Source organism: Cuculus canorus, chromosome 17 (genome assembly GCF_017976375.1).
Source record: "Cuculus canorus isolate bCucCan1 chromosome 17, bCucCan1.pri, whole genome shotgun sequence".
Taxonomy (NCBI): domain Eukaryota; kingdom Metazoa; phylum Chordata; class Aves; order Cuculiformes; family Cuculidae; genus Cuculus; species Cuculus canorus.
In genome coordinates this window covers 7,689,339-7,716,466 of record NC_071417.1, presented here as the reverse complement: position 1 = coordinate 7,716,466, position 27,128 = coordinate 7,689,339, and the positions used below count along the sequence as shown (strand labels likewise).

The 27,128-nt window shown below is 43.5% G+C and overlaps 1 protein-coding gene across 2 annotated transcripts; it reads right to left on the bottom strand.

The window, feature by feature from the left end:
• Positions 1 to 1,838: 1,838 nt before the first annotated feature.
• Positions 1,839 to 25,559, bottom strand: PITPNB (phosphatidylinositol transfer protein beta). 2 transcript variants are annotated; one of them, XM_054082540.1, is made up of 12 exons: positions 25,452 to 25,559; positions 22,110 to 22,140; positions 21,060 to 21,205; positions 19,762 to 19,853; positions 19,157 to 19,164; positions 17,859 to 17,933; positions 16,599 to 16,682; positions 10,970 to 11,047; positions 9,056 to 9,166; positions 7,914 to 8,036; positions 4,705 to 4,789; positions 1,839 to 3,754 (listed from the first exon to the last, which is right to left on the bottom strand). In XM_054082540.1, the coding sequence occupies exons 1-11, from the start codon at positions 25,469 to 25,471 to the stop codon at positions 4,742 to 4,744; spliced, it is 816 nt and encodes a 271-aa protein (XP_053938515.1). In that variant the 5' UTR covers positions 25,472 to 25,559; the 3' UTR covers positions 1,839 to 3,754; positions 4,705 to 4,741. The 2 variants fall into 2 exon arrangements, with proteins under 2 accessions (XP_053938515.1, XP_053938514.1); XM_054082539.1 differs by lacking the exon at positions 4,705 to 4,789 and having other exon boundaries at positions 1,840 to 3,754.
• Between the last annotated feature and the right edge of the window lie 1,569 nt (positions 25,560 to 27,128).

The following is a 27,128-nucleotide window of genomic DNA, read 5'->3' as shown; positions in this document are numbered from 1 at the left end:
ATGCCAGCACTTCCCTGTGCAAACCATGCCCAACCTTGGAGTCTGCCAAATAAATGCAGTGGTCAGAGTCAGTGTCACGTCTCTCACTGCAGGAGACACAGCAGCTGCCAAGGGGAGCAAGGGAAGCGTCAGCCTTTCTGTCCGAGATGGTAGAAACAAGGGGGAGAAATAACACAGCTCCCAGACAACCTGGCTCTAAGCCCCTCTGATCTTTGTGGAGACAGAGCAGACTTGTCCTGCAGGGAGATCACCGCAACACCCTCAGCACCTCCGTACAAAAGGGAAGGCTGCCCCACTCTTTCACGCAGTGGTGGGAGTGCTCCACAGGTGAAGAACAGCCATGCTTTACACATGCTCACCTCCAGAAACGCAGATGTGGTGGTGACAGGCGTGGCGAAACAGGTGATGCTGGAATCGGGAATCCCAGGACTGTGAAGTAAGACAGAGAAGTAAGAACACTTCCAAGTACATGACATAGCTCCTAAATACAACCGAATCACCTGAGTTTTGGGCAATTTAGTGAGTTGTCTTATCAGAGACATTCTCAGACTGCTCAGAGAGCACTTAGAAAGGTGTTAGGGTGAAAAAAACCCAACATACCTAAAAATCTCCAACCACAAACCTCTGCAGGGTTTTTGCTGACATTTCCCAGTCCACACATTAAGGCAAAAGATGGAAAACATTCTCTTTTTTCCAATGATTATAAAAAATCCTCTAGAAAAAAAATAAATTCCCTCCAAGACTCTTTCAGACCACACTTATGTGCAGCCAAGTGATGGATTTAAAAGGTTACTGCTGGAATATGGTTCACAGCAGTCTATTGCAGTGAATAAATATCCTGTTTACATATCCATTACAACAAAACTATGTTGCACTTCCATTACTTCACGTTGGTTTGCCATCTGGAAGCTAAACAAGCTGTGTAGTAAAAAGAGAATTCAATTTTGCGTTTACCAAAAGGAGCCATACAAGTTGGGATTTACAGCAGGCGATTACACACCCTTAACAGGCAGAAATCTGCCCACGGAGTCAGAGTCGTGCTCGGGCAGTAACAGTTTTGAAGGCTCAGTCAGGCTGAATGGCCCCTTAGAGAGCAGATTTCTCTGTCCAGAGACCACACAGATGATCCGAGGGCTGGAGCACCTTCCATCCAAGGACAGGCTGGGAAAGTTGGGGTTGTTCAGCCTGGAGAAGAGAAGGCTCCAGGGAGACCTTGGAGCAGCTTCCAGTGCTGAAAGGGGTTCCAGTAAAGCTGGGGAGAGGCTCTGGATCAGGGAGTGCAGGGACAGGATGAGGGGGAATGGTTTTGAGCTGAAAGAAGGGAGATTGAGATGAGACACCAAGAAGCCTCTGCACTGGGGAAGGCAAATTCCACATCTCCCCTCCCCAGTGCCAACTGGGCAGTGCTGCAGCCTCCTCCTCACAGGCAACAGATGTGGAATTCACAGCAGATCACAGCATGAAGACAGTCACAGAGCATCCCAAGATGCTACAGACCACAAGCACCAAACCAAAGCGTCCACAGCAATGCCAGCTCAGCACGTAAAAGCAGGCACAACACATGACAAAAGCAAAACCCTCTCCCTACTCCAGACAGGGGCAAGGTTCCAGCCAGGTGCACATTGCTCTGCTTGTAATCCTAAACCAAACCAAAATCCAAAGGAGCCTTTCCCTCCTTCCGATGACTACCAGCACTCAAATAGAGGTTTGAGCTCACAGCCACTGCAGCGCATCCTTAGAGAACTTCCAACCTGCTTGTACAGCTCAATAAAACTAAATGCCAGCTCGTTAGCAAATTGCAAATACTAATACCTACGACACGAGACAGAGCATTTTATGATCAAATTTATTTAATTAAATGTCATTGACTGTTTTGCTGTAGGTCACACCAGAGACTGCCAAAGGAAACGAAACATTTTACATTCACTACAAGATTCTCTCCAATTTTCACAACTAGTCCAAAACCATGAGAGTTGTAGGGTCCCTTTCCCTCAGTTTGTGTAACGGCTCACATTAATGACAGTGGGACTTGTATTCCAGCACGGAAGAAAGAACAGAGCCCTTGGGTTCCCGGCGTGCAGCTGCCCTCCTGGCTGCACACGCTGTTAAAATCGTACACGTGTGTGTCTGCGTGCGCGTGTCTCCATGGATATTCCCAAACCCAGTCTCCCGATGGTACAGAGTACAAACAACCGTTTAACTGCGAATCCAGAAAGGAAACAAAACTGAAATTAATATTGCAGCGCAGAGGGTAGGAGGGTGAAATCACAGCAACGAGAGGTCCGAACGCCCACAGCCTGGAGGATGCATGGTGCCGGGCACGCAGCAGACCCATGTGCCAGCAGGGCAAGCCGTACGGCAGACCTGGGAGCTTCGGAAAACTTTGTCACTGCCCATAATGGAAATCAGATCCCTCCTTCTGTAAGCAAAGCAGGTCCAACGATTCCAAACTATCTGGGAGACAATGGAGACAAAAGCTCAAGCATGGCTTGCCCCACTGGGTTTTCTGGGGACACTAGGAGGAAACCAGGCATTAATAGAATTTTATCTAACAAGCATCTTTAAAATAATTTGTTTCTGATCTAGCAAGCATTTTGATAATATATATCTATGATACGCTCTGAATAGATCCTTAAAACCACCGGAGACATTTTCCCTACTGGAGCGCTATCTACAGGAGGCCTTTAGTACATCGTCCTGTCTGCATCTATTAACAAATATCAGAGAAACATCAGATTTAAACTTTCATCAGATCTGAAAGTATACATCGCTTTTAAAATGTATTTTCAACATGAAAAGAGCTAAAGATCACAATTATATCCCATTGCGTAATGTGTGTGAAATCAAGACCATTTGCATAGCTTCCAAAGTGAAACTCTGGAGAACAGGGATTTTATAGAAAGGAAGCGTTCCTGCAGGAAAGGGCTATCGCCCCCTTCCCGTCACTGCAAGGCCCAGGAGACACAAGAAATATTCTATAAGTATTGTCAGCACCTTTGCCTAAAACACTAGCTTCTAGAAAACATCAGTTTGCAATTATTTTATAAATCACAAGCCGTTTTTCCTTAATCTTGCCAATTTTAATGAAGAAAAAACCATTAGCATTTCAATGTACAAAAGTCTGATAAAACACGATTTTTTTTTTCTTTTAAGTCAGTGAATGGGTAAAGTTTGGGTTAAACTTATTCAAGAGTAAAAGTCTTCCGATTTCTGCCTACAAATTTTGTTCCGATTTGACTACAGGATAATGACAATCCAGAAATAAATAGCTATAAATACATTCATTGTTCCTATTCCAAAAATAATCAAGTAGGGAAGACACAAAATTGAATTTAACTTACTGGAGTCCGTTTCTTTACAATGAGACCTGGGCAAGTTCTAGCAAAGTGACTCGAGACAGGGAAAAAAATCAAGTAGGGAATCAATTGGTCCAGTATTGACATTCATGAAACATACCAGTTAGCATAATTCTGCAGTTAATTCATCCTTTAAATGACACTACTCAGTTGATTTTTATTTGTTTCAGGTATACATAATGAAAGCAGTTTCCTTGGAATCGCTGCTGAGGGCAGGCAGAGTACCCTGGAGACACTGTAACAACCCCCTTCCGTATGCATGTGCGTATATATAATTATATACAAATAATCATGCATCCACACACACGTTTGTATATCAACACTGCATGTGACGGTGAAATCCATCATCATTCATCATTGGCAGCACTTGTTCCTCTGACTTGGCCTTGATTACGTAACTGCAGAGAAAGAAAACACACACAATTCAGCATCAATAGTTTCCTCTAACAGCAAGTTCCAAACAGGCAGTTTCATTAATGTTGAAGAAAAACAGGGCAGGCAAAACATCACCAGGACTGAGCACGTCATACCAAGCAACGCGGGAGTCAGGAGGGAATCCTAATACGAGTGCCGTCCTCACTGGCGGACAGCAGCTCCCGTCTGAGGAGCCTCCGCTAACGAGCGGATTTGGGGGATCCCGTCTGTGGAATTAAAGCAGTCCTGGGGAAACGCCATCGTTAAAGTGCTGGACACAAATATTCAACAGCTTGAAACTTTGGGACAAACCCTTTCCCACAGTAACAGCTTTAACACCATTTAGCATTTATAAATATCTATCTGTGTGGAACTGGGTTTCAAGAACTTAACATGCTTCGTAAATGACAGCCCACAGTTCCCTAAGTTAGGTGGACGAAGCCCACCTATCACTCTGCTACCGTGGTGTCCCTGTCCATGGGTGGGAGTTGGAACTGGATCGTCTTTAAGGCCCGTTCCAACCCAAACCATTCCATGATTCTACAAAAATGATGCTCACTGACTTTTCTGATCTGTGCCAAGAAGGCTACTTTGAGGCTTGGCAATCAGCGCCAGCCCACTGATGACTCCGGGCTGCACACTTCAGGCTTCTGTACTGGATAAGCACAAAGAACCAGGAGATGTGGCCAACGCCTCTGACATTCTGCCACCAGACGGAGCGCCCGTCCAGTCGATTGCAGTGCCCATCTGTTATGCACCCTGGACATCAAGGGTCATTTCCCACTGTTGATCACCACAAGGTTTTCCAACAGGAGGGAGCGAAGGCCCACAAGTGTTATCCGTATATACAACCATGTAGACGATTTCTGCCAGCAATTCCCATCCATCAGAACATAAATCACTTTTCTCCTTTTCCCTCCAGCAGGTGACTTACACAGCTTGATTTGCCTCAGAACCTACAGAGAACTCCTCTAGACGTCAGCAGCCAAAGTGCCTCGAACGGAACCCTTCTTACGCATCTAAACGTAAAATAAAACTGTGAGCTACCACATACAGAACCTAGCGTGCTGTTGGTTAGTAAGAGAGAAGTAACAATCTACATGACCAGGAATGCTTTTCCCTGACCAGGATCAGAACCAGCCTCAGCTACAGCTGAGGGTTTTGGAGACAGGGTACACAGTATTTCTTTGTGGTGAGGAAGCCCGGGAACTACACAGCAGCTGTAAATGATGCTGCTTTTTAACAGCCCATGATGCTTTGGTAGGGAGCCACGCTACTCAAAACACCCAATGTGGCATTCCTGCCCTCCCAAAGACATGGAGTAGGTCAGTCAATGCTTTGTTGGATACTTTTCTATTACACTGATGCGTATTTAATGAAGCCCAGGTGCTTCTCGTACCCAGGAGTCAGATTCATAAACCACTGAGTGAAAGACAAAGAAAAACAGTGATAAAAGGATGGGCTGTGATAGAAAAACTCTGGAAGAACACTGATGAGGATTCAGAGAGAAACACAAATAGTAACAAAGGCAGAGATCCTGACTATAGAAGTCAACTTAAGATGAAGAACAGGATCAAGAAAAGAACGAGAATGTGCACAGAATCCAAAGAGAAGGATTAGCTCGCACCAGGAAGAGGAAAGGGTGTTGATGAGAAAGGGAACAGCAACAGAAAGCAAGGTATATAAGAAAATGTAATGCTGCCAGTATTATTAGGCTTGCTTCCTGCCGTTGGTTGTTTTTAAGCACCACAGAACTGCACAGGGTAATTCCGTCAAAAAAGCCAACTGCTCCTCTGCAGGGATGGAAGCATGAAGCTCTTCTTGTCATATGAAGCCCCTTATCACTAAGCGCTCACCTCCTAGAGGCCCTGGCCATAAAACACGTTTTGTGGTCTGCTTGGGATTGAATGGAAGTTTCTGTTTGGCACCATGGATGAAGGAGTCGAATATGAAATATAAAATCAAATTATCTGGGATAAAAATAGCATTCATGTATTATTGGGCAGCGATATTTTTGCCTTTAGGTGTTCTCCAATAATGCACTTCACCACAAAAACCTTGAAATAGCATCATTTCCAGGTGTTTGTAGGTACTCCTGTTGTAACAGTCCAGAAACCCCCAGATATTTAACAGTAGGTCCCCACTCCTCTCACATTTCACAACACATAGAAAAGCTGTGTTAGTGTCACTAATCAATACATTTGGCTTGTGAAAAACTGACTTTTTCAACAAATAACACTTAAGTTCCTGATGCTAATGTCTTGCACACAAGCTATTTGAAATAATCTATCTGCACTGCTTTGCAAAACAAGAAAATAGTCAACAAATACATTTCATACTGAAGGATGAGGATAAATGTTACACCCAGAAAGATATGATCCACATTTTGCTTCAGGGAAAACTAAAAAGTGTTCAATATTTAAAAAAAAAAAAAATTAAAAGAAGTTACTTACCAGTGAGAAATGTGAAACAGAACTGTCTATAAGACAACAAACATCCACAGAGACACAAAAGGGAAATGTTCTCACACACATAGGTGTCCCACTGCTTGCTCTCTTCACACCCACCTGGTACACAATGCTCACACTGCTCCTAACCTTTCTCAGAGACAAGGGACAGGATGAAGCCTGTTTCATTCCAAATGAAGAACTAAAGGTGTGCGAAAGAGAACCCTGCTGATAACAATCAGTTACAGACAGGAAAGTGCTTACTCTCCCTCAAAGACACCCAGGAATAGGTGGCTCTAGGAGCAGGTTCTGGCATAAAATAGAATTAAAGATTAAATCCATGCGATTTGAGTGAACGCTGCCATCATTAAAAGTATTCGAATGCCACTGGGAGAGCACTATGTTTGCAGGAGTAGATGCACATCATTTTTTTCCAAAGCATATTATACAAACAGCTAAAGCAGACAAATCCTTTGGCTTATTTAAGAAGGTGTGGTTTCACTCGCTCGGAACATCTACCTTTTACACACAGAACAGTGAAGGATGACTTCTAAATCCAGAAAACACCTCTTCACAATGCAAGATAGCTCCACACAGTTCAGAAAGTCCAAACACAGACAGCATAACAAGTGGGGATGGAGGAGCTACAGTTAGTTTTAATACCAAAAGACAAGATGTGCTCAACATAAACCACAAAACACACTTTGGAACTACTGTCAACAGCAGGTCTAAAGCACTCAGCAATCTGTTGAAAGATGTCTGGCAGCTGAAATGAGTTAAACCATGCAAAAAAGGCAAGTTATAGCTGAGGACATATCATGTCTTGAAAGAACCAAGACAACGGAAGGCAAGCGACAAGATGAATGGGTTTGGGGCATAAAGCAATTGGCAAAACGGGAATGAAATAGAATTGCAAATCCAAAGACTGCAAAGAACTTTAAAAACCAGCAGGATTTAAAATGAGAAAGGTTCATGCCGAAGGTCAGCTCTGGGAAGACACTACAGAAGGCAGCTTCCTGCCTAGCTTGTGCTGTTCCTCTACCTCTTAAAGGAAAGAGCAGACAGAGTGCCCTACAGAGTAGTTTCCTTCTGGACATCAGTCCAAAGACAGATCATGCTGTCACATCCATTAAAACATGAAAACTGACACTATCTTAGGCGTATTAATTTTACTGACTTCCTTTTTGCAAGTAAAATTCTCAGTTTTGGTGTGCTCATCGGGGTGAGCGGAGTCGCTGTCAGGACATAGTCAAGCTTGCTTGAAGATATATTTGAAGAAAAAAAGTAAAAGTAATCAGATCTAATGATTATTAGAAACAAAACAAAGCAACACACACGATGGAAAACCAAGATGACAGCTCTGAATTCTAACTGACAAGTGGTATAAAGGCACCAAATGGGATGTTGTGCAATGCATATGATACCCTAAATAAAGACGTGGCCAGGGCAGACATCTGGGATTTAGTGACATCAGAAATATTTACCTTACAGCCACTTCCCACGTGACACCACACAGTATGGAGAAGCTCGAAGCGCATGGGTCTGCACAGGAAAATCACTAAAGGGGCTGTAATGTTCATCAGCGATTGTCCAAACACACACACAAGGGGATGGACACAACGTAACTTGTGTCAATTCCCAGATAAATCTACAGGTAGACAGCACGCAAACTTCAGTCTTCAAAAAGCATTCTTACCGCTTCCAGCTCCTTTTGGGTTTCATCCTCCATTCTCCTAATGTCTTCCATGGTCAGATCAATCCACTTGTCAATCCAACAGAACAGCTGGCGATGGAAGTTGGTAAATATCCTTTTTTCTTGCTTTAAGAAGATAAACAAACGTTAGATAATCGGCTTACATTTTGCCCAAGAGGGTGAAGTGACTGCAGCTGTTCAAGTCAGAAAGTTATAACCTTCAGGTGCTTGCTGTTTCACACTGATACAGGTTCAGCCCCCTGCTGCCTCTCCATCTCATCTGCAATTACTGCTGATTGAAACTTTTCTCTTTTGCTATGGTGTTTTTTGAGATTCAAAACCATTTGATGCAGTGAGCTGTGCAGTCTACTCTGAGCTGAGAGCCTTGGTTCCCACAGTGAAAAAGGGCTGGCATTGGGTGTCCGTGAGGGAACACTGTGCCCAAGTGCTACTTGAATATCACATTTTTGTTAACTGACTGATACAGAACATTTCTCTGGACTGGAGAGAACTGGCAGGACCGATTAAACACTTTGCCTAGACATATGTTTACATTCTAAATACCTTGTCATACTTTAAAGATTATTTTACAATTCATATTCTGATGATACAGCAGTAATGGTGCAAGATGTAAACATAATTTGATAGAACACCACAACTGCAAACTAAACCCTAGTGCACAGAATTCTACCCACACCCTACCTGGCTTTGCAAGCGTTCAATTCCGAAATAGTAAAATACTTCAGAATTAGCAGAAATAAGAATGGTTTCATAAGGAAAACAGAACATAGATACAAGAGAAACACCAGCACGTGTTTATGCCACTTTCAGCTTATGAGATAGAAGAGAATGAAACAACTCTCATCCTGGCAAGTGCTGTTGCTTACAAGATCAAGCATTCAACCTACGTGACACAGACTCTTTGCTTATACTTTTGCTTTTTTAACTTAAAAAGTTATTCCAGTCCTACCAATGAAACACCACTGCCAGATCACTACACAAATGGCTGCACTTGCTGAAGGAATGCACAGAAACTGCTTGACTGTTCCTTGTTTCTCCTCAAAAACCCCAGATGAATGCAGCAACACCCTGTTCACCTCCAGCCCCACCACCCCAGGGCATTCCGGCAAGGGAGAGGCATTCACCTTTTGTATAAAGTTTTCAACTTTGTTCTGCAGTCCCCACCATTTAAATTTGATGGTCACCAACTTGTAAGCACACATTTTCGGACACTCCTCATCGGTTGCGAGCTCCTTCTGTTCACGGATAACAGGAAAAGATTCTTAATTTTCTAAAATGTACTTTAGTCAGATTAATAGAATTATTAGCAATTATAAACACAACATGAGCCAGCAATGTGTACTCGCAGCCCAGGGCCAACAATATCCAGGGCTGCATCAAAAGAAGCATGGGCAGCAGGGAGGTGGTTCTCCCCCTCTACTCCTGAGACCCCACCTGGATTCCTGTGTCCAGTTCTGGAATCCCCAACTAAAGATGGATATGGAACTGTTGGAACAGGTCAGAGACGGCCATGAAGACAAACTGAGGGCTGGAGCACCTCTGCTAAGAGGACAAGCCAAGGGAGCTGCGGTTGTTCGGCCTGGAGAAGGCTGCGGAGAGACCTTAGAGCAGCCTTCCAGTACGTACAGGAAAGGGGGCCTACAGGAAAGCTGGGGAGGAACTTTTTTACAAGGGCATGGAGTGATAGGAAAATGGGAATGGCTTTAAGTTGGAAGGGAGAAGATTTAGATGACTCATCATTGAAGAAATTCTTCATGATGACAGTGGGGAGGCACTGGCCCGGGTTGCCCAGACAAGTGGTGGCTGCCCTTGAACACATCCCTGGAGGTGTTCAAGGCCAGGCTGGATGGGGCTTTGAGGAATCTGATCAAGTGGGAGGTGTCCCTGCCCACGGCAGCAATTGGAACTGGATGGGCTTAAAGGTCCCTTCCAACTCAAACCATTCTATGATAATAAACAACATTATTAATTTTGAGTAAGTCACTTAAAAGGATTCTGGAGGAAATGGAAGAGGACCTCTGGCATCACTCTATGAAAAGTTATTTTGAGACAGGACCATCTTTACGTATGCACAACTGTTTGGGCCAAATTGTTACAGAAAGTGTACAGGCATTAAAAAAGTAAATTGGGTAACACATTCACACATCTGAGCACTGACACCGCACCGGTACCTATGCTGCCTACTCAGGAGTCGGTTCTCAAGCACAACTTTCCTGGAGTTGAGTACGTAAGCAGGGCAAATTCATCCTGGATGTGAGTAAGTGCTAAGTGTTCGTGCTGCCATCACACTGACAGCCATGTAAGAACTGGTAAATGATCAAAGAATGCAGAAAACTGATTTCCCAAACTGACTCGGATTACAAACACCACACTGAAAACTTCAAGAACATAGTAGATGCCTCTGTGCACGCACACGCACATACATGCAGGAATGGATCATCTCACTGAGGGAAAACATCTATGACGAAATAATGGAGGGTTTCATTTGCATTTTTTATATATTCCACACGTGTGAAATACCCAGATATTCGACAGGGGAAGGTAAAGACCAGCTTAGATGTAGTTACCACTATTTCTGCTAGTTTTTTGGCAATTTTAAACAAAACATACATGTGTACTACCTTTTCTCCCACTCTAACAAATACACAGTTATAAGGATTTAAATATAAAGAAGTTTCCACCTTTTTTTTTTTTTTTGGCATTTTAAGTCACCTCTACCAGCCTCCACAGCAGGTGGACAACTGCCACGGACTTCACCATAACACCTATTCAGATGTCAATCTTCAGTAAGGATAAAGTTCATCCAATTTATTTGGCATAGTTTTGTTTGGGTTTAGTAGTGATGTTAAACAAGTAGCAGACAGTATCCTTCCATGCTAACACACCTGGAGTTTAAACTGAATACAAAAAAGAAAAGTATTCAATTCCTGCCCTCTGTTTTAAGACCAACGTTGCTAGTCTGTCTCTCTAACGAACCATGACCTTTTTTTTGTCTGCTGACAAAGATTTCATAAGGTTGTAACATCAATTCCTAGTACCTTCCAATTTGGCCCCAAAGGTCCTCTCTTCGTCTTAACCGACTGGAATAACGCAGGGTCTTCATCAGCTTTGTAGTCCTGTAATATTCAAAAAAAAAACAACCCTGAGACTCAGGAAAAAAAACCCAAACAAATTCGATATCCTATTGTATCAAGCTTCTATTCAAGGTTACCACATTGCTTCTCCTGAACAGCCTGGAGCAGGAGAGGGGGAGCTGACCTAAGTTTGTGTTGCATGCTCCCTCACACCCACTCATTCACTGTGCATCTGTTTACAGAGCGCGCCAGGGCTGCTGTCGGGGTCAGAAGTTTCTTGTGCTGCACTGTGCAACATAAAAGCATGACCTTATCTGTTTTGTTAACTTCTGAAAGGAAAAGAAAGCAATAGCACAGAAACTACTGTGCTAACGTATTCTAAGCTGTGACATACACCCTGTCCTGAGAATGCATAACAGAGAGGGAAGAAGGCAAAAGGGAACTAACTTGCAAAAGCAGAAATTGCACAATCTCAGTCTGAAGACATCACCAGGCAGAACACGGAGTGAAAGAAACACCAGAGAAGGAGCTACTGACATCTCCCCTGCATCAGAGAGTTGGCACAAGTAACTGCATTTCTAAACTGCTTCCAAAATGAATTCAAACTAAACCTTTCCCTTTCTAATACATCCCCCCTATAGTCAAAATTAAATATCATCAACAGCAAGACAGACAAGAATTTTAGAAACGGCTCTCTGAATATTAAACCTGAAATATCATCGTTCCTCCTGAGCTGTACTGAAACCATCCAACTGCATCACCGTCACCACAGCCGCGTGTTGTGGAGAACGGGCTACCCCAGACAATGGGGTTCAAGTTCTTGTAGACAAAGGCATATAAATAAACACGTGTGAAATAAACTCGACTACTGTAACATAACAGAGCAGGAATTGCGGACAACATTATACAGGAGACCACTGCTAGGAGGCCGAATGAAAGACTGCAAAGATTTCCCCACAAGCACACAGGAATGCTCTGTCAGATGCAAACTTCCAAATACACAATGATCAGAACACTTGCTGAGGTATGAATGTGCTTACATGTGAATCTTTGTTTTGGTGTTTAAACTCTCCCTTACATATGCAACCCTGATCTGCCAGGTTTATGTTTTGTAATTATTTGACCAGATACCTCAGGGACACCTAAGCTCACGCAACACTGCATAATCTGCCATCCTAGTTCTCACTGCACAGGGACACCGGTACAAATCGATTGTGCTCCTGCATTTAGCATCCACACGTAAGCGCAGCTGGAAATACTGGAGACGGGGCGAGGGGAGAGTTATCAACAAGAAAAACATAGGAATGAAAAGGTTTCAAAGAAAATAGGTGAGTCGTGGTAAAGTTTTCTGTGCTGAAGACCACATACAGAAGCTTTGAACCAAGACCTTTCAGGACTCAGTTAACCCAAAGCTTGTTAAAGACAGTAAAAAAACCCCATCTAGATTAAAGTCTAGATGGACAACAGAGCATTGTAGGAGCTCTTCTCAATACACAAACCCTACCAGCATGCGAGGAAGAGGACTGGACTGAAGCCAAAGTACAAATAAACAACAGTTCTTTGCAGAGTTTAGGGAAAATATCTGTGCAGCAAGAGCTTAACTCCTGACAGCAACAAGTCCTTCTTAGGAAAAAAAACAGGCGGCTGTTGGAACAAATATTACAGCTAAGAAACCCTAAAGCCCTCTTGAAAGCTAGATAGGCAAAACATGATTATGCAGCAGCGCTACAATACAGAGGAGCTAAAAACCATTTCAAAGAAATACACAAATGTCATTTCATGGGCAGTTTCTGCTCAAAATCGCAACATAATATGCATGAATGCAAGAAATTGTTATAAAGAATTATTTAGAGATTGTGAACCACATACAATAAAGCAATAATTGCATCAAACTCAATCTGGGTGCTTCTTTCCCCATTCACAGCACAATAAAAGATCAAAATCAGGTTGATTAAAGTATGTTATCTTCCCAACTCAGTGTGTGATTCCCAAGTCTCATAACTCAAACACTCACCAGCACTACTGTACACTTAACTGAGCTGTTAAAATCATTTGTGTATTTTGGGTAGGTTTAGCTAAATAGCTTATAACAACAAATGTCTTGCAGTTGTTCCCACCTCTTGAAGAGCTCTGTAGCTACAGTACAGCTATCGGTTAAACTATTCCCTGAAACAGAAAGTCAAGGTTCAAATGAAGGTTCCATGGGATGTGCAGTTTAAGATGCATCCGTCAAACAGCAGAACTGCAGTCCAACAAAACCCAGATTAAGTCAATGGGGCTCATTCCTTCTTCAAAAAGAAATGTTTTCAACTTTTTAAGAGAAACTAAAAGTTCTGATACTTTTGTTAATACAGAGTCAACTTTATGATCTGGATAAGATGCTCCAACACTGCTACCAATCATATGCAGGATGATACTAAGCTTGTGGATAATATGGACTTTTTAGATACCTATCACATGATAAATTAAGTCCGAAACGGAAGAGGACCACTTATCAGGAAAATAGCTCTTCCAGTCAAGAACTTTTTAACACTCCTTTACAGATTACAAAGCAAGAGCAGGTCCGATATTCCATTACATTTCGTCAAGCTGTAGAACGAGGGCTAGCACTTACTACACACCAAACAGAACCCCACCTCTTCAGGCATGCGTGAAGTAATTTGACTGATTTGTAACATTATATTAAATTATAATATTTTCAGAACTTCGTTTCAAGTAATAGAATGAAGATCCACAACGACCTACAACAAGACTTTTAATTTCTTCATCGTACAAAAGCAGCTATAAACCTGATTTCAATTTCTTTGTTTTCACTAGCTCCACTTTCCTACAAATTGTTTCCAAAAGCATAGCCTCTTCTGATGTTAATTGAGTGTTCACTTCTGCTTACTCTTTAAAAAGTCTTGCTCTCCTGGGAAGTGTTTTTTATATACAAATCACATAAAGCTACATAGATTGAATGCTGGAGCTGATTAAGAGAGGGCAGGGTTAAATTTATATCTAAAGCAAGCCACAGATGTTGGCCAAATTATTTCTATACACACTTAAATGAGCTCGAGTGAGCATATGTATGCTATTAGTATCTTAAAGAAACTTATTTTTACATTTATGCTGATTCTGAAATAAAGTTACCGCTACACTACAATGGGTTGGACAGGGTTCATTCACTGAACAAAAGGATAAATCTTCAATATGTGAAAACATATAGCAAAATCGCTGAATCTCACAAATGCAGTTCCATTTTTCAGTCACACAGTTATCCAAGACTGTACATCTGGATTGCTTTTCCAGGCAAAACTATGATTGAGAAAACAAAAGTACAAATGAAACTCTTTTGGCAACGCTATTCCTTCTCCCTAAAAAAAGGAACACACCAAAAAACCCACCTAGCCACTTACAATGGTAATTCCCGAACAGCATGCATCAAGCTGCACAGGATTTCAGGAACAGCTCAACAGAGTGAGGCAGTGACTGCTTCAACAACACTGAACAAAAGCAAAGAGACTGTTGGGAAAGAACCTCTGCACAAATACATACATGGAAAGCAGGTAATGCTTGTATAGGAGATGTTCACTTCCCAAAAGCAGCAGCCTCCCCTGAAGGTATAAAGCAAGCAGTAGCTCAGGGCAATTCTGTCACTACGATGTGGCTGAACTGCCCCTCAAAATTCCTCAACTTCCATTCCTTGAGCTTCATAAAGATATAAGCATAAATCGGAGGTCTCTCTTATGGAGTCATAAGCAGTAAACAGAGAAAACAAAGGCCAGAAACTGCAAATTTTCTTAACAGAAGAGCCCACAAAGACTGCAACTGTGGGTCCCAGAGAATTTCTGCTGTCTAATCCTTCATCGTCAAGGCGGCAACCACATGGGGTGGAAAGGGCGTCAGCCTACAGAGAACCGAGTTATCAAAGTCTTCATAAGAGTCCGAGTACAAAGTCACTCTTTGTTCAAAGTAGTCAAGACTTTGCAAAACTGAATTTCTGGGAGGTTAAATGGAAATGAGAATTTGAATCACATGGTGAAAAGTAGCCCCAAGTACTACTACACAGCAATGGGCCAGACTGGAAGTTTGAACTTGACAGAAGCACAAACGGTGTTAGAAGTTACTAAAAAAGAAAGAGATTGTAGAAACATTAAAAGAGACTCAAGGCTTTGGATTAAAGCACTCTGCACTCAGTTTTGATTCTCTGTAGGTCAAATATACAAAAGACAGAAAGAAAAGAACACAGAGAATAATGTCCTGAAATCATTTCCAAGGACTTCCACGCATGAAATGCCTTCTACGTGAAGATGGACTTAGTGATAAGGACACTTGGCTTGGAAAGATAGGATAAAGACGAGGCAAGGGAAGAAAATGAAAACATCTTACAGATTTTGATCATGAATTGTGCAGGAAAGATAAATAGGAAACATTCTCCCTCCATTATTTAACTTAACTATCAGGCAAAAAGGAAGTATTTTTTCTCTATACCATCTAACACACGACAGAATTCATGATGCCACAAAGGTTAGAAGTATAAATGGGTTCAACACCGGATTCCTTGTGCTCAAGGGCATGTAAGGGGCTAATAAATGCAAGAGGCCAGCTATGCCCACTGGCTCTGGAAGCCCTTTAAACACAGATTGAGCTTTCAGAGATACTCATCTCCAAACTTCTAGTACATACTGCCAAGTTCCATATCCTTTCACAAGTATCTGCTGCAGGCTACTCACAGGACACTGTGTTAGATGGATCTTTGTCCTGAGCCAAAAATACAACTTCTTTTAGCATACTGTCAGTCTTCAGTGCAAAGGACACTGCCCATAGAAGTGGTGGATGTCCCAGCCCTGGAGGTGTTCAAGGCGAGGTTGGATGGGGCTTGGAGTAACCTGATCCAGTGGGAGGTGTCCCTGTCCATGGCAGGGGATTGGAATTGCATGGGCTTTAAGATCTCTTGCAACTCAAACCATTCCACGATCCTATGAAAGGCAGGCCACGTAACCTAACAACACAAGAGGGCACACGGCACGAGCAGTGCTGCTCACAGAGTACTTCACACAGAATAAACACCCAACTTTAACATGCAGTAATGCACACAAGCCTTTGTTTACACACACTGTGATCAAGTATGCACTCTGGTAGATAACAATACTGCCCGCCGCAATTCCGGACATCGAATAGGGAATGCACAACACACATTTACCTGCTGGCTCAGCTCTAAGGTCATAATGGTGGAGACACTGTGCTCTGTCACACAGGACAGCTAGGACAGAATCTTGCACTTGGTCTCACACACCAAAAGGAGCTCACAAATGCTTCCTTCATCAAATCCATTACTACATCTACAACTAAAAGTAAAAACTACACCTCTGCCAAAAGTCTCTTGCCCTTCACGTCTCAGTTGCGCAACTAGAAGTCAGATCCAGCAGACTGAATGTGAAAGATGCATTTACTAAGCATGGAACTTGAGTGAATTATTCTAGTCAAGACAATTTTCATTTATATGTTGGGTAAAATAGACACCATTTTAGTTCATTCACAACCAACACAAAGCATCAATAGAATTAGCTGCATGCTACATCCACATCCCAGTAGCAGAGCTTTTACTTACTCCTGGTTCTACTTGAGTTCTATCTGCAATGTCAATATGGACGACTTCAACACTCTTCCACGTGTTTGGATCTAAATTATGCACCTGCAAAAAGAGAAAGGAATTATTTCCATGCTGTCACCTTACACAGCGGCATCTTATGCAGTACTTATACGTGCCATGGATTTTTTCTGGCCTTCACAAAGGCAGCAGTCTCAAAACATATCCTTTCGTCCTCTGCCTTTATAAAAGGGAATAATCTCCACAGTCAGTTTAATTCACTCACTAACCAATTTTAAACCAGCACAAAGCCTTCATTTCTTGTATATTCAGGAAACCTGGATTTAAGATTAAGCTGTATTCTTCTGTCACATTCATTAGTGCTAATGAAATTAAGCTCTACTTAGAAACATTACCTATTCAGTAGCCTGCATGAGCTTTTTAATCTAGAAAGAAGCCGCACTAATTCCAGAATGCAAATATGGCAGGATTCAACAATCTGACTGAATCTAATGGCTTCCCCTAAACCACAGGGCTGCCTTTAATACAGCCCAAATGAAGCGTGTGGGGTCTGAAGGTGCATAAAGGTCTGAAGATGTGCTCAGCTTCACCCCTGTAGTCTGTTAGGCATACCTAAACTTACAGTTACAGCAAGCAGAGCTGTCTCAGAAACCCTCTCCTTCTCTTGTAGCGCATTCAGCACTGCAGTTCATTGCAGCACTGAAAATACACTGAAAACTGTTCCTTTGCGGATAGTTTATGAATATGTTCCTCACAACAGATAAAAAAAATCTCCTGAAGAGACCAATGAACCAAATCAGCTGTTTAGGGAGGAAAACGAGAGTATCGCCAGCCTGGAAAGTTTACAGAAGTAGCTTCAATACATAACTCTACAGAAGTGTACTCAGACAAACGCCAATAGCCTTGTGAAACCTGCTGTCAAACCAATTTAACAGTCTAGGCAGCACTAGCATGCCTAAGGTAAAACAATGTGAAGTTAAAAACAACTTACTGAAAATCTGCTTGAATATTTGAGCAACAAACAAGCATCTGCATTGACCTCAACATGAAAATTTTTTCTTGCTCTTGCATCTCATTAGGTGAGACAGCTTGACCCCTTTCAACAGATTTGAACAACACTTTTCTTGTTTTACGCTAGTCCCTGGTAGGACGTTGGCTCTATGCAGTAATTATCTACCATTACCAGATACAGAATGCTTTATCTGTGTAACCGCGTGTCGAAAAATATTACTAATGTTTGGTACCCAAGTCCCAACTCACGTTCTCTAACGTCCCCAGATCTGGTTTATGCCAAGTCTCAATTTTTATGAAGAAGTCATCTTTCATGTATTCATTCTGTAAGAATTAAAATAAAAAAGCATGAGTCTGATCACACATTTCTGCTTAAAGTTTAGATAAATGGTGTTTACACGTAAGTGACTACTAAGCCTTGACTGGCAACACATTCTACTCACATCATAAAAAAAGCAGCCTCCTTACCTACACACAGAATAAGCACAAGGAGGTAACTAGTATCTAAATCTTATCAGCCGTAAACACTAAATTAAACCAGTCACATTTGAGAAATCCAACTCTAACTCTGTGCATACAAATAGAAATAAAACTGTCATTTACTCTCTTGTTTTCCTCAGCCCTGAAATTCTTTACATTCAAGTACTTTTCAAATTATGAACACTGCAGCTGAGACAAAACAACTAAAATACATCTGCATGGTATTTTTAATAAATGAGACTACTGTGAGAGGCAGGGTTAATAGCTAATAAAAATGGGATGTCACTGCATAGCATAAAGGTCCAGCTACCACTGAATTGCATGTTTACAGACCAGCACAGAACACTTCTGATTTCAAAAGTAAGGAAGTACACACCAGCATGCACACGTATGAGTCAAGCTAAACAGTTCACAAACTCATGTTGCATCCACCTAGCAACTATCTAAATCAAGTTTGCAAGTGAGCAGATAAAGTAATTTGATGTTAAATCTAGAAGTTTCCTTAGAACAGTCACCAAAATACATACATGGGGAAAGAAAGTCTTAATGGCTTCTTTCCTATGAATCTTAAACATAAAACAACCCCCCTCAGCCCCCAGTGACAAGGATCTATTCAGATTCTCAGTTAATCCATTGTCACTGAGGCAGGATTTCACTTTACAGAAACAGGATTTCAGACAGTTAGGGTCCAATTTTATTTCATCGCTCTTCGTGCATTCAAGAGTGCAGAAACCTCTGATTTGGCTGTATTTTTTTTGCCTTTGTTTTTAGCATTACATCTTAGCAGGACAGACATTATGCAGCTGCAATGGTAAATAAAGGCATAAAAGACGACGTAATAAATGAAAGTATTTCTCTGAGAAATTACAGTTCTTTCTAATTATAGCCCAGTGCAAACAAATAAAGTAACAAGGAGCTCTATGCCAGGAACTCTGGCATAGAAGGCTGGAGCTAAAGACATGCTCTGGACTCTGACTTGCTAGAGCCAGAGTCAATAGTAGCAGCAATAACATAAAATACATTGCAAAAAAAACCAAGATAGGACTGATAGGAATTCAAATACTCACTGTCACAACTGGTCATTGGAGACACATGCAAGGAAAATGAAGAAGAGACACAAAGTGTTATTAGATACAATAGTTTGTGAAAAGCGTTGCATATAATGATCATTTCAGAGCATAAGAAATCCTCAAAATCAGTCTAACAGCACTTGTGGGCATCAGGTCAGTGGAGTTCAGCAGAATTTGACTCGCTAGCCTTAATCTTATGAGTTCATTATGAGATACTTCAAACTATTCAACAGAAACACAACGGAAGTAGATCCTACTGTTAGGACCTAGCAATTAAAAGTACGAAAACAGAACAGTCACCTTCATCTAACAGCATATAAAGAACTAAAAGTATGTTCAAACAGGCTCTGTTCCAGAACTTAAGAGAATCACCTCTTCAGTCTTAGTCCAGGGACACTGGATACACAGACTCAGCAGGAACCAGTAAACTCGCCCACGAAAGCTGCACCCCTCTTCAAGAGAGGCTCTCTCACAAACACCACATTAAATCTGAAATGTATTTTCTATTTGGTGGCACCAAAACTTTTGGCTCTTTGCTCCTAACCATTGAAGACCATTCCCCTACTGAACACTGACAGCAAACTACACAACAGGAGACCTACTTGTTCTACAGTAGGGATACGCGTTCCAAGCCTTCTCGTGGAACACCAGAGAGCCTTCTGGAGCAATCATCCGTACAAAACCAGGAACTTTACTGCAGGGAAAACAAACATTTAAAAAGCACTGTCTATTTTTGCCAGCTGAAATTCCTCATTGATTTACTTCCACTCTAATAAGAAAGGTACATTCTACCTAAGCACATTAAAGGTTACAATGTACAAGTTACACACAGTAAAATACACCAGAACTCCATCAACATTACTGATCACAAAAGAAGTAAGAGGAAAAAATGTGGAAGGTAATAATAAGACAGTTGAGAGTGTGCTAGAATAACTTTGGAAGTGTAACGATCATGATGAAAGCTGTGCTCTCTTTTCTCTTGAGGAATAGCAACCACAACTGTCACAGGAGGACGCTGCCCAAGAGATCTCTCCTTCAGACTCTGGCAAAACTGTGGGTTCATGAACAGGCAAGCTGGTAACTTGGCCTGCCCGCAGCCTGGAAGGAAGGGTATTCCACTATTACAGCCACGCCTGAAGAGGGAAATCGCAGCCAACTGCAAATGTACTCAGTTCTTTAACTTTTTATATTTTTTTTCCCCCCAATCATATGCATCCTCACAACTTGACAATGCATTAAAATTCTAACACCATGGCTGCCTTTGTGGTACAGCAGCCCTGAGGAGGAACATCAGCTGTTAATCCTGAGATGTTCAGACCCCGTTTGGGTCAGTTTTCCAAATAACCCACATTTCTCCCACTCTGTAATGCATGTAACTTCTTATTCATTCTCTCTCAGAAAAACATTACCCTACCTCACCACAAGAACCTGTGTGATGCATTTCAGAGTGTTTTTGAAGAGCCTTCAGGCAGTAAGAACTCCTTAAATAGCAGATCATATGAAAACATTCTTCCTTTATAATGCAATAACCATCCTCCTTTTCCCTAGCCTTCTATACTAACATTCCTGTCCTTTGAGCTATCTGACACCACGCCCATGAAGCCAACCCATCATTTTGGCTATATACTAACAATTCAGATTATTTCTTCTTATAGATGCATTTGCCTATTCACAGATTGGATATTTTGCATGGTTCTCCATTTCTCTATCCCACATATTTAAAACCCACTGTTATTCACATGTTTTTCCACTCACCAGAGCATTCACGTGCAATTCAGCAAATTACAGAGTGGTAGAAAACAAGTACCCCAGAACAGTAAACAACGAAATGCTGCCCTCACTCATAAATCCTTCTCACTCAACATCAAGGGACCATAATAGGTACTGAAGTTTTTCTCACCTCTTTAAATGATAGATTTTGTGAGTATATTGTCCCTTTTCGCCATCCTTTTCATAAGGCTCGTTTTTTAAGACTTGAATTCCTTCTCCACCTCCTGTTTCATTTTTGCTAGCTTCTGCCACGGAATAAAGTTGCCCAACTTGGTACTGAAAAGGTAAGAGAAAGGAAATTTCAATACTGAAGTTAGTAAAAAATTTTAATGCATTAAAAATTTAGCTGTCTCCAGTGAAAACTGGAAGTACAAACAAATTTATCAGGCAAGTAAAACACACCACATAAAAACATTTAGCAAAATACGACAATCTGCTGGCAAAATGTATCTGTAGTTCCTGAGTACCAGGTGTAAGCTCAGCTTCACATTAAAGCAAGACTTGGGTAAAGCAGACCAAATATATCATTGCTCATTTTTCTCATCCCAAAAGCAAAACATGTATGTTGTTCTTAATTGTGTAAAAGAAATGTAATTTTTAGTTCATGGATTTTTTTTAAATGAGTGATTTCCCACTCTGACGCCCCCCAAATTCACACCTTTCACCAATCAGATGCTGCTCTCACAGGACCCATGAAACACAAATCATAGAAGCAAGCAAGCAGGACATTTCGCCTCAGACGATGTCAGGCACCTCGTTGTGGCTCTCATCTACAGGTATCTCAGTGCCATCTAAATTGCTGGTTTGGGATCTTGGAAGACGACTCCCACCTTTGCCTTTAGGAAAAGGCTTGGAGTCACACAATGCCTTGATCAGCAAAAATTCTGTTGCAGTGCAGAATTGCACAACTTTTGTTTCTCGCTTGTGAGGGTGTAGTGGCTCAGAAACAGCTGAAGGCCCTCTGCCTGTAGGTATTTGCCTCTTTTGAAATGCACTGACCTGTGAGGCTAACTCCACTTCACTGATGGGACACTTACCTGTGTCCAAACAGGCAGGAACTTACCTGTGGTGGGTGCGCGGCACAGGAAACACTTGGATCCAGGCCAGGCAGGTTTAAGAAAGCCACTCACATTTTCCCACCCATCACCCCAAAACAAAAGCAGGTAGGATGAGGACATACCTCTTGCACGGAACAGGGTAAAACCACTCGGCTGAAAGAAGAAAAGAGCAAATAAACCAAAATGAATAATTAGGTTTCATCTACAGATAATAGATATAAACTTTAACAAAGACATCCAAGGAGGAAACGTCAAAATGAGTTAATTCCAAGTTTTCTTTTTAGACATGCTCTGTGGCAGTAAGGCTACATAGATACAATGCAACAAATCCAAGCAAAATTCAACATTACAAAAGGAAAGAACAAAGGGCTTAAGTGTGTTAAAAGCTGCAGAGGAGAGCCAAGAAATCTAGGATCTACTTCCAGCTCTGCCCTAACTTGTATTGTGCTGAATTTGTTTAAACTTTGAGGTGTGATCTTTTTTCATCTGTTACACAGCGACCTGTCCCACCTGTATTTAATTTAAAAGCAGAAATGCACAGGCCTACAAATGAATTTTTCCAATTGCAGCACTTAAAATTCATTTAAAAAGCAACCACCACTCACATTCCATTCAGGTGGCAGGAGCAAGGGCATTTTAGGCAAATGGTTTATTTCTGCTGCAATACACTGTAAAGTCAACAGCAGTGTCTGGGGACACAGAAGGTGTTTTTTCACAGCACCAGTGCACTGCGCACAGCCCTCTGCAGTCTCACCTCACATCATAACATGGGCAAAGATGACACAAACCATTAGTGTTGGAAAAACAACATCACAGAACCACAGCACTGTTCCTCAGGCTTTCAGGTGTTGTTACCACCCTTAACGTAAACCTTACGACCATCAAGATTCAACGAAACACAACCCTCCGGAAAGCATAAATATATATATTAAGCCTGCCCAGTGTTCTAGAGGAGAAGAAAGTTACAGTCAGCCATTCAGCTAATGCTACCCCTGCTGTGTCCACACTTTGGGAACAGTGAGTTGGATACAGGCTTGTTTAGATACTGCTATGAAAATCACTTCAGCAGCTTGAGTGCCCTGAACTGCCCCTGCACATCAGAGAACACAGCAACCCTAAGAAAACAGAAACCATTATCCCTGTGGAGCAAATCCAGGCTCGCAATTCCCATGCAACTTCTTCTTCATCCCTTACTAGATAAAGATTTTTCTATTTGCCTCACTGAAACAGTTTAAATATAAACTGTGAAATCTTCAGAGAGAAACTGAGAAAAACATAATTAGCCTTGAATGTAAGCGAGTGCCAGGCTGAAAGCAGAGCTTGCATCCAAACACAGAACGGCCAAATGGCAGTCAAAATGAAGTTTTCATAAGGACTCCTATTATATCTCATTTTAACGGATCAAGAAGTCTTTAAGCTATTTCTAAAGCTCGCTAGCAAGGGCAAGAGAGGTGGAAGACACTTGTGTTGGCATTACCAGATGCTGAATCTGTACCTAGAGAGGATACATTTGCGGCTTCCTAGGCAGTATAGGAGAGTTTTGGGGAACTTCTCTTTTAGTCTTTAACAGGACAATATGTAAAGCCAGAGTATTATTGGGAAAACACAGCAAATGCCCAATTATAAGGCAAGGTGAGGAATTAAAGCATAGAATTGTAAAGAACAAGAGGGTTTTTAACTCAAGAATGATGGGAGATAATGCAATAATTCAAAGGAGCCAAGTATCAAAGAAACAGGAGAACTTATAAATTATGAGTATCCTGTCCACCACTATCTCGTAGGAGGGGCAAGAAAAACAGGCAGCTTCAAAACACAAGAAGAGTGGGACACAGTTCTGCATGCCGCACTGCCGGATACAGCACTGGCACCTCAGTCTTCTCGGGTTGCACCCACTTTCTGAAGTTCAGGTAAACTATAAAGTAACCTCAGAAGCCTGTTTGTAACCTCACAAAAATGTTCATTACTATTATTTTGAACGTACGCATCGCCTTTACTACCCCAGCAGAAGCACCGTGTTACCAGACTTGGAGGTAATTTAACGCCAAAGGGGTGGCAGGGAGAAACAAACCAGTTGGTGGCTTGCTGGTAGAAGACCTTATGGGAAAGATCTGCCCAATGACATAGAGCATCCCAGACCACCAGTACAGAGAACTACAGAGCAATGGACACCAACACAGCTCCAGGGCTGCCATCGCTGCTGCTCGAGCTCCTTTCAAGCAGGACAGGGTCCTGATTAACCACCCCCCAGGATACAGCACTGCCAGGAGTACCCATCACCTTCATAGGGACGCATTGGCATCGCTGTCTTGTAAAACACTTGCTACAAGGGAATGAGTTTGGGCAACTCACTGTGCAGGGACACAACTCCCTTGCTCCGGGGCAGGGATACCGGTCAGAGCTGTGGGCCCCGTGCTACCACCCCATAGGCAAAGCAGCAACATGAAGCTAACACACAGGATGGCGAAGTGGGGCCGAGTGGATGGAAAAGGCAGCAGAGAAGAACATGGTCCTGAGCCCCAACCCCACTGAGCCCTCCCTGAGCACCACGGCAGCGGCAGGATATGTGGCTGCAGCATCCTGGGGAGCACCCTGTGTCCAAGGCCCCTGCCACATCCCAGGGAGGGTGCGGTGTCCCAGTGATACTGAAAATGCGCACAAGTAAACCCTCTGAGACTCATTATGGAATTTTAGATCACAAGCACCCTTTCACCACCCCTGGGCAACATGAGGCAGTTATCTCTATCAGTCACATGCAAGGAGACAAGAGCTGGGACAGAAGGTATTTCCCACTTAAATTCTCCCAGAAATCTTATTCATATTCTATTGCTTTCCAAGGACTAATTTTGATGTTACTATGAACTTTACAACAGACAGATCTCTCACTAATTAGCAGCTGTCTCCAGTTCTGACTAACCTTGCATTTGAATCATAGAATCACTAGGTTGGAAAAAACCTCTTAGATCATCGAGTTCAACCATTTGAGGTGGGGTAAGGCTGCAAACAGAGAGAATTAGAGAAGAAGACACCTCAGCTCAGCACAAATTACACTGAACACAGTACACTATCATCTGCAAAGACTACACAGTGTCTGGGAGAATACTATTTTAAAGCCAACACGCTCTCAGTGGGACATTCCGCCCACCTTCCACGAAACACAACTACTTAAATGAAACTTTAGCTAAAATCAAATTATTCCACTATTCGTAACAGCATCACCGACCCCCGCCACGCCGCGTCCCGGAGCCCCGCCGAGCCCCGAGGCCCCGCCCGGGCCCTCCAGGCCCTACACAGGGAGCGGCCGGGGCCCGGGAGGCCCCGCAAGGCGCAGACCGGGCCCTGCCCCACCGGCGGCACCCAGACCCGGTCCGGAGGGAGCGGAGAAGCCCCGGTGCGCTGTGCCAGGCCCCAGGGCCGACCCCTGCTCGCCCTCCCACCCGGGCTCGGCCGCCGCCGCCCCGACTCACAATTCCTTGATGAGCACCATCTTCCCCCCGCAACCCACACTGCGCACGCGCCACCGGCCCGGCCTGCACCGCGCGCTTCCGCCGCACACCCCGCCCCCATCCCTGATGACCAATCCCAGACCGAAGAACCCCGCCTACGCTCCGCCCCGCCTGAAGCTCCGCCTACTCCCCGCCCCCAGCCAGTGCTGACCAATCCTATCCCGCACAGCCCAGCCTCTGCCCCGCCCCAATTCGCGGACCAATCCTGTGCCCTCAATCCTGCCTTACGCCCCGCCCCCAAAGCCACCGCCGACCAATCTCGTGGGCTCAACCAGTCCCGGCGTAGGCCCCGCCCCTTCGGCCACTGCCGACCAATCGCAGCCCGACCAGTGCTGCGCGCGCTCCTCCCGCCTCGTTCAGCCCGAGAACCTCCCGCATCGCGCTGTGCCCCCGGCGGGGAGGGAGGGAAGGAGGCTCGTGGCCTGGGCCCCGCCCGCAGCGCGGGGAGCACCCGGGGCTGCGGGGACACCGGGCAGAGCCAAACCGGACTGACACCGCAGTGAGGGCTCCGACACACGCCCGGCCCGTGTGGGCAGGGATTGTAATGCACTGACTGAAAGAGCAGGAACTGAGCAACCAATGACAGGAAAAAGGCCCTTCGGCTAAAAAAGAGCATAAACATTCATGGACTGTCTGAGAGAGTTGGGGATGTTCAGCCCGGAGAAGAGAAAGGGAGACCTTGGAGCAGCTTCGAGAGCTGAAAGGGGCTGCGGGAAAGCTGGGGAGGGGCTCTGGGTCAGGGAGGGCAGAGACAGGATGAGGGGAGAGGGGATTGAGCTGAAAGAGGGGAGATTGAGATGAGAGCTTGGGAAGAAATGTTTTGCTGTGAAGGTGGGGAGAATGACTAACAGCAAAGTGGTGGCTGCCCCATCCCTGGAGGTGTTCCAGGCCAGGTTGGATGGGGCTTGGAGCTCCTGATCCAGGGGAAGGTGTCCCTGCTCATGGCAGGGGTGGAACTGGATGGATTTTGGGGTCCCTTCCAACCCAAACTGTTCCATGATCCTATGAAGCTCCATTCTGGTCTGGAGAACTGGAGATATTCAGGCACCTCATTCTCTTGGAAAAATGAGTGGGCACCTTCCGGCCAGCAGTGCTACCAGAGAGCCCTTTTTGGGGGAGAAGGAAGTAAAAATGTCAAGTCATTTCAGGCAAAATCCTTCTCCTGTGGGTTGCTCACCTCTAGGCTACCCCCATTTCACCACATAAATGAAAACCGAATAAATCCATAATGGAAGGAAAAGACACTTAGACTGTTCCATCAGCAGGTGTAGCGCAGGGAGCTGCAATTCTCGTGTCCAATGCTGCCCTCTCGTGAGAGAATTTCTTTCATCCTTTATCACATTCACAGGTGACAAGAAATGAATCAAAGGACAGACACACACAGGACGGGGACAGGGCCTTCGTGCACGCTCCATCCCGCTGTCCTGCTGATGGCATCAGACCAGCAGCTTTCATTAACTACAAAACAATGAAAAGAGCCTGCATGTCCTAGACCTCAAAGAGGTGCTGAGGGGAGGCTGAAAGCAGCCCCCAGAGTAGGATACCCAGCGAAGCTCCTCAAGGCTGTAAAAAGCCTGAAGCACCCATTTAGGAGTGCTCAAAAATCATAACACAGGTGAAATGACAGGATTTATTTAA

Coding starts and splice junctions, on each gene's coding strand:
- PITPNB (XM_054082539.1), bottom strand. CDS start 25,471: ATGGTGCTCATCAAGGAATT. Junction 16,683..17,858: donor ATCTGGGGACGTTAGAGAAC/GTGAGTTGGGAC, acceptor CTCTTTTTGCAG/GTGCATAATTTAGATCCAAA. Junction 8,037..9,055: donor TTGAAAACTTTATACAAAAG/GTGAATGCCTCT, acceptor ATCTTCTTAAAG/CAAGAAAAAAGGATATTTAC.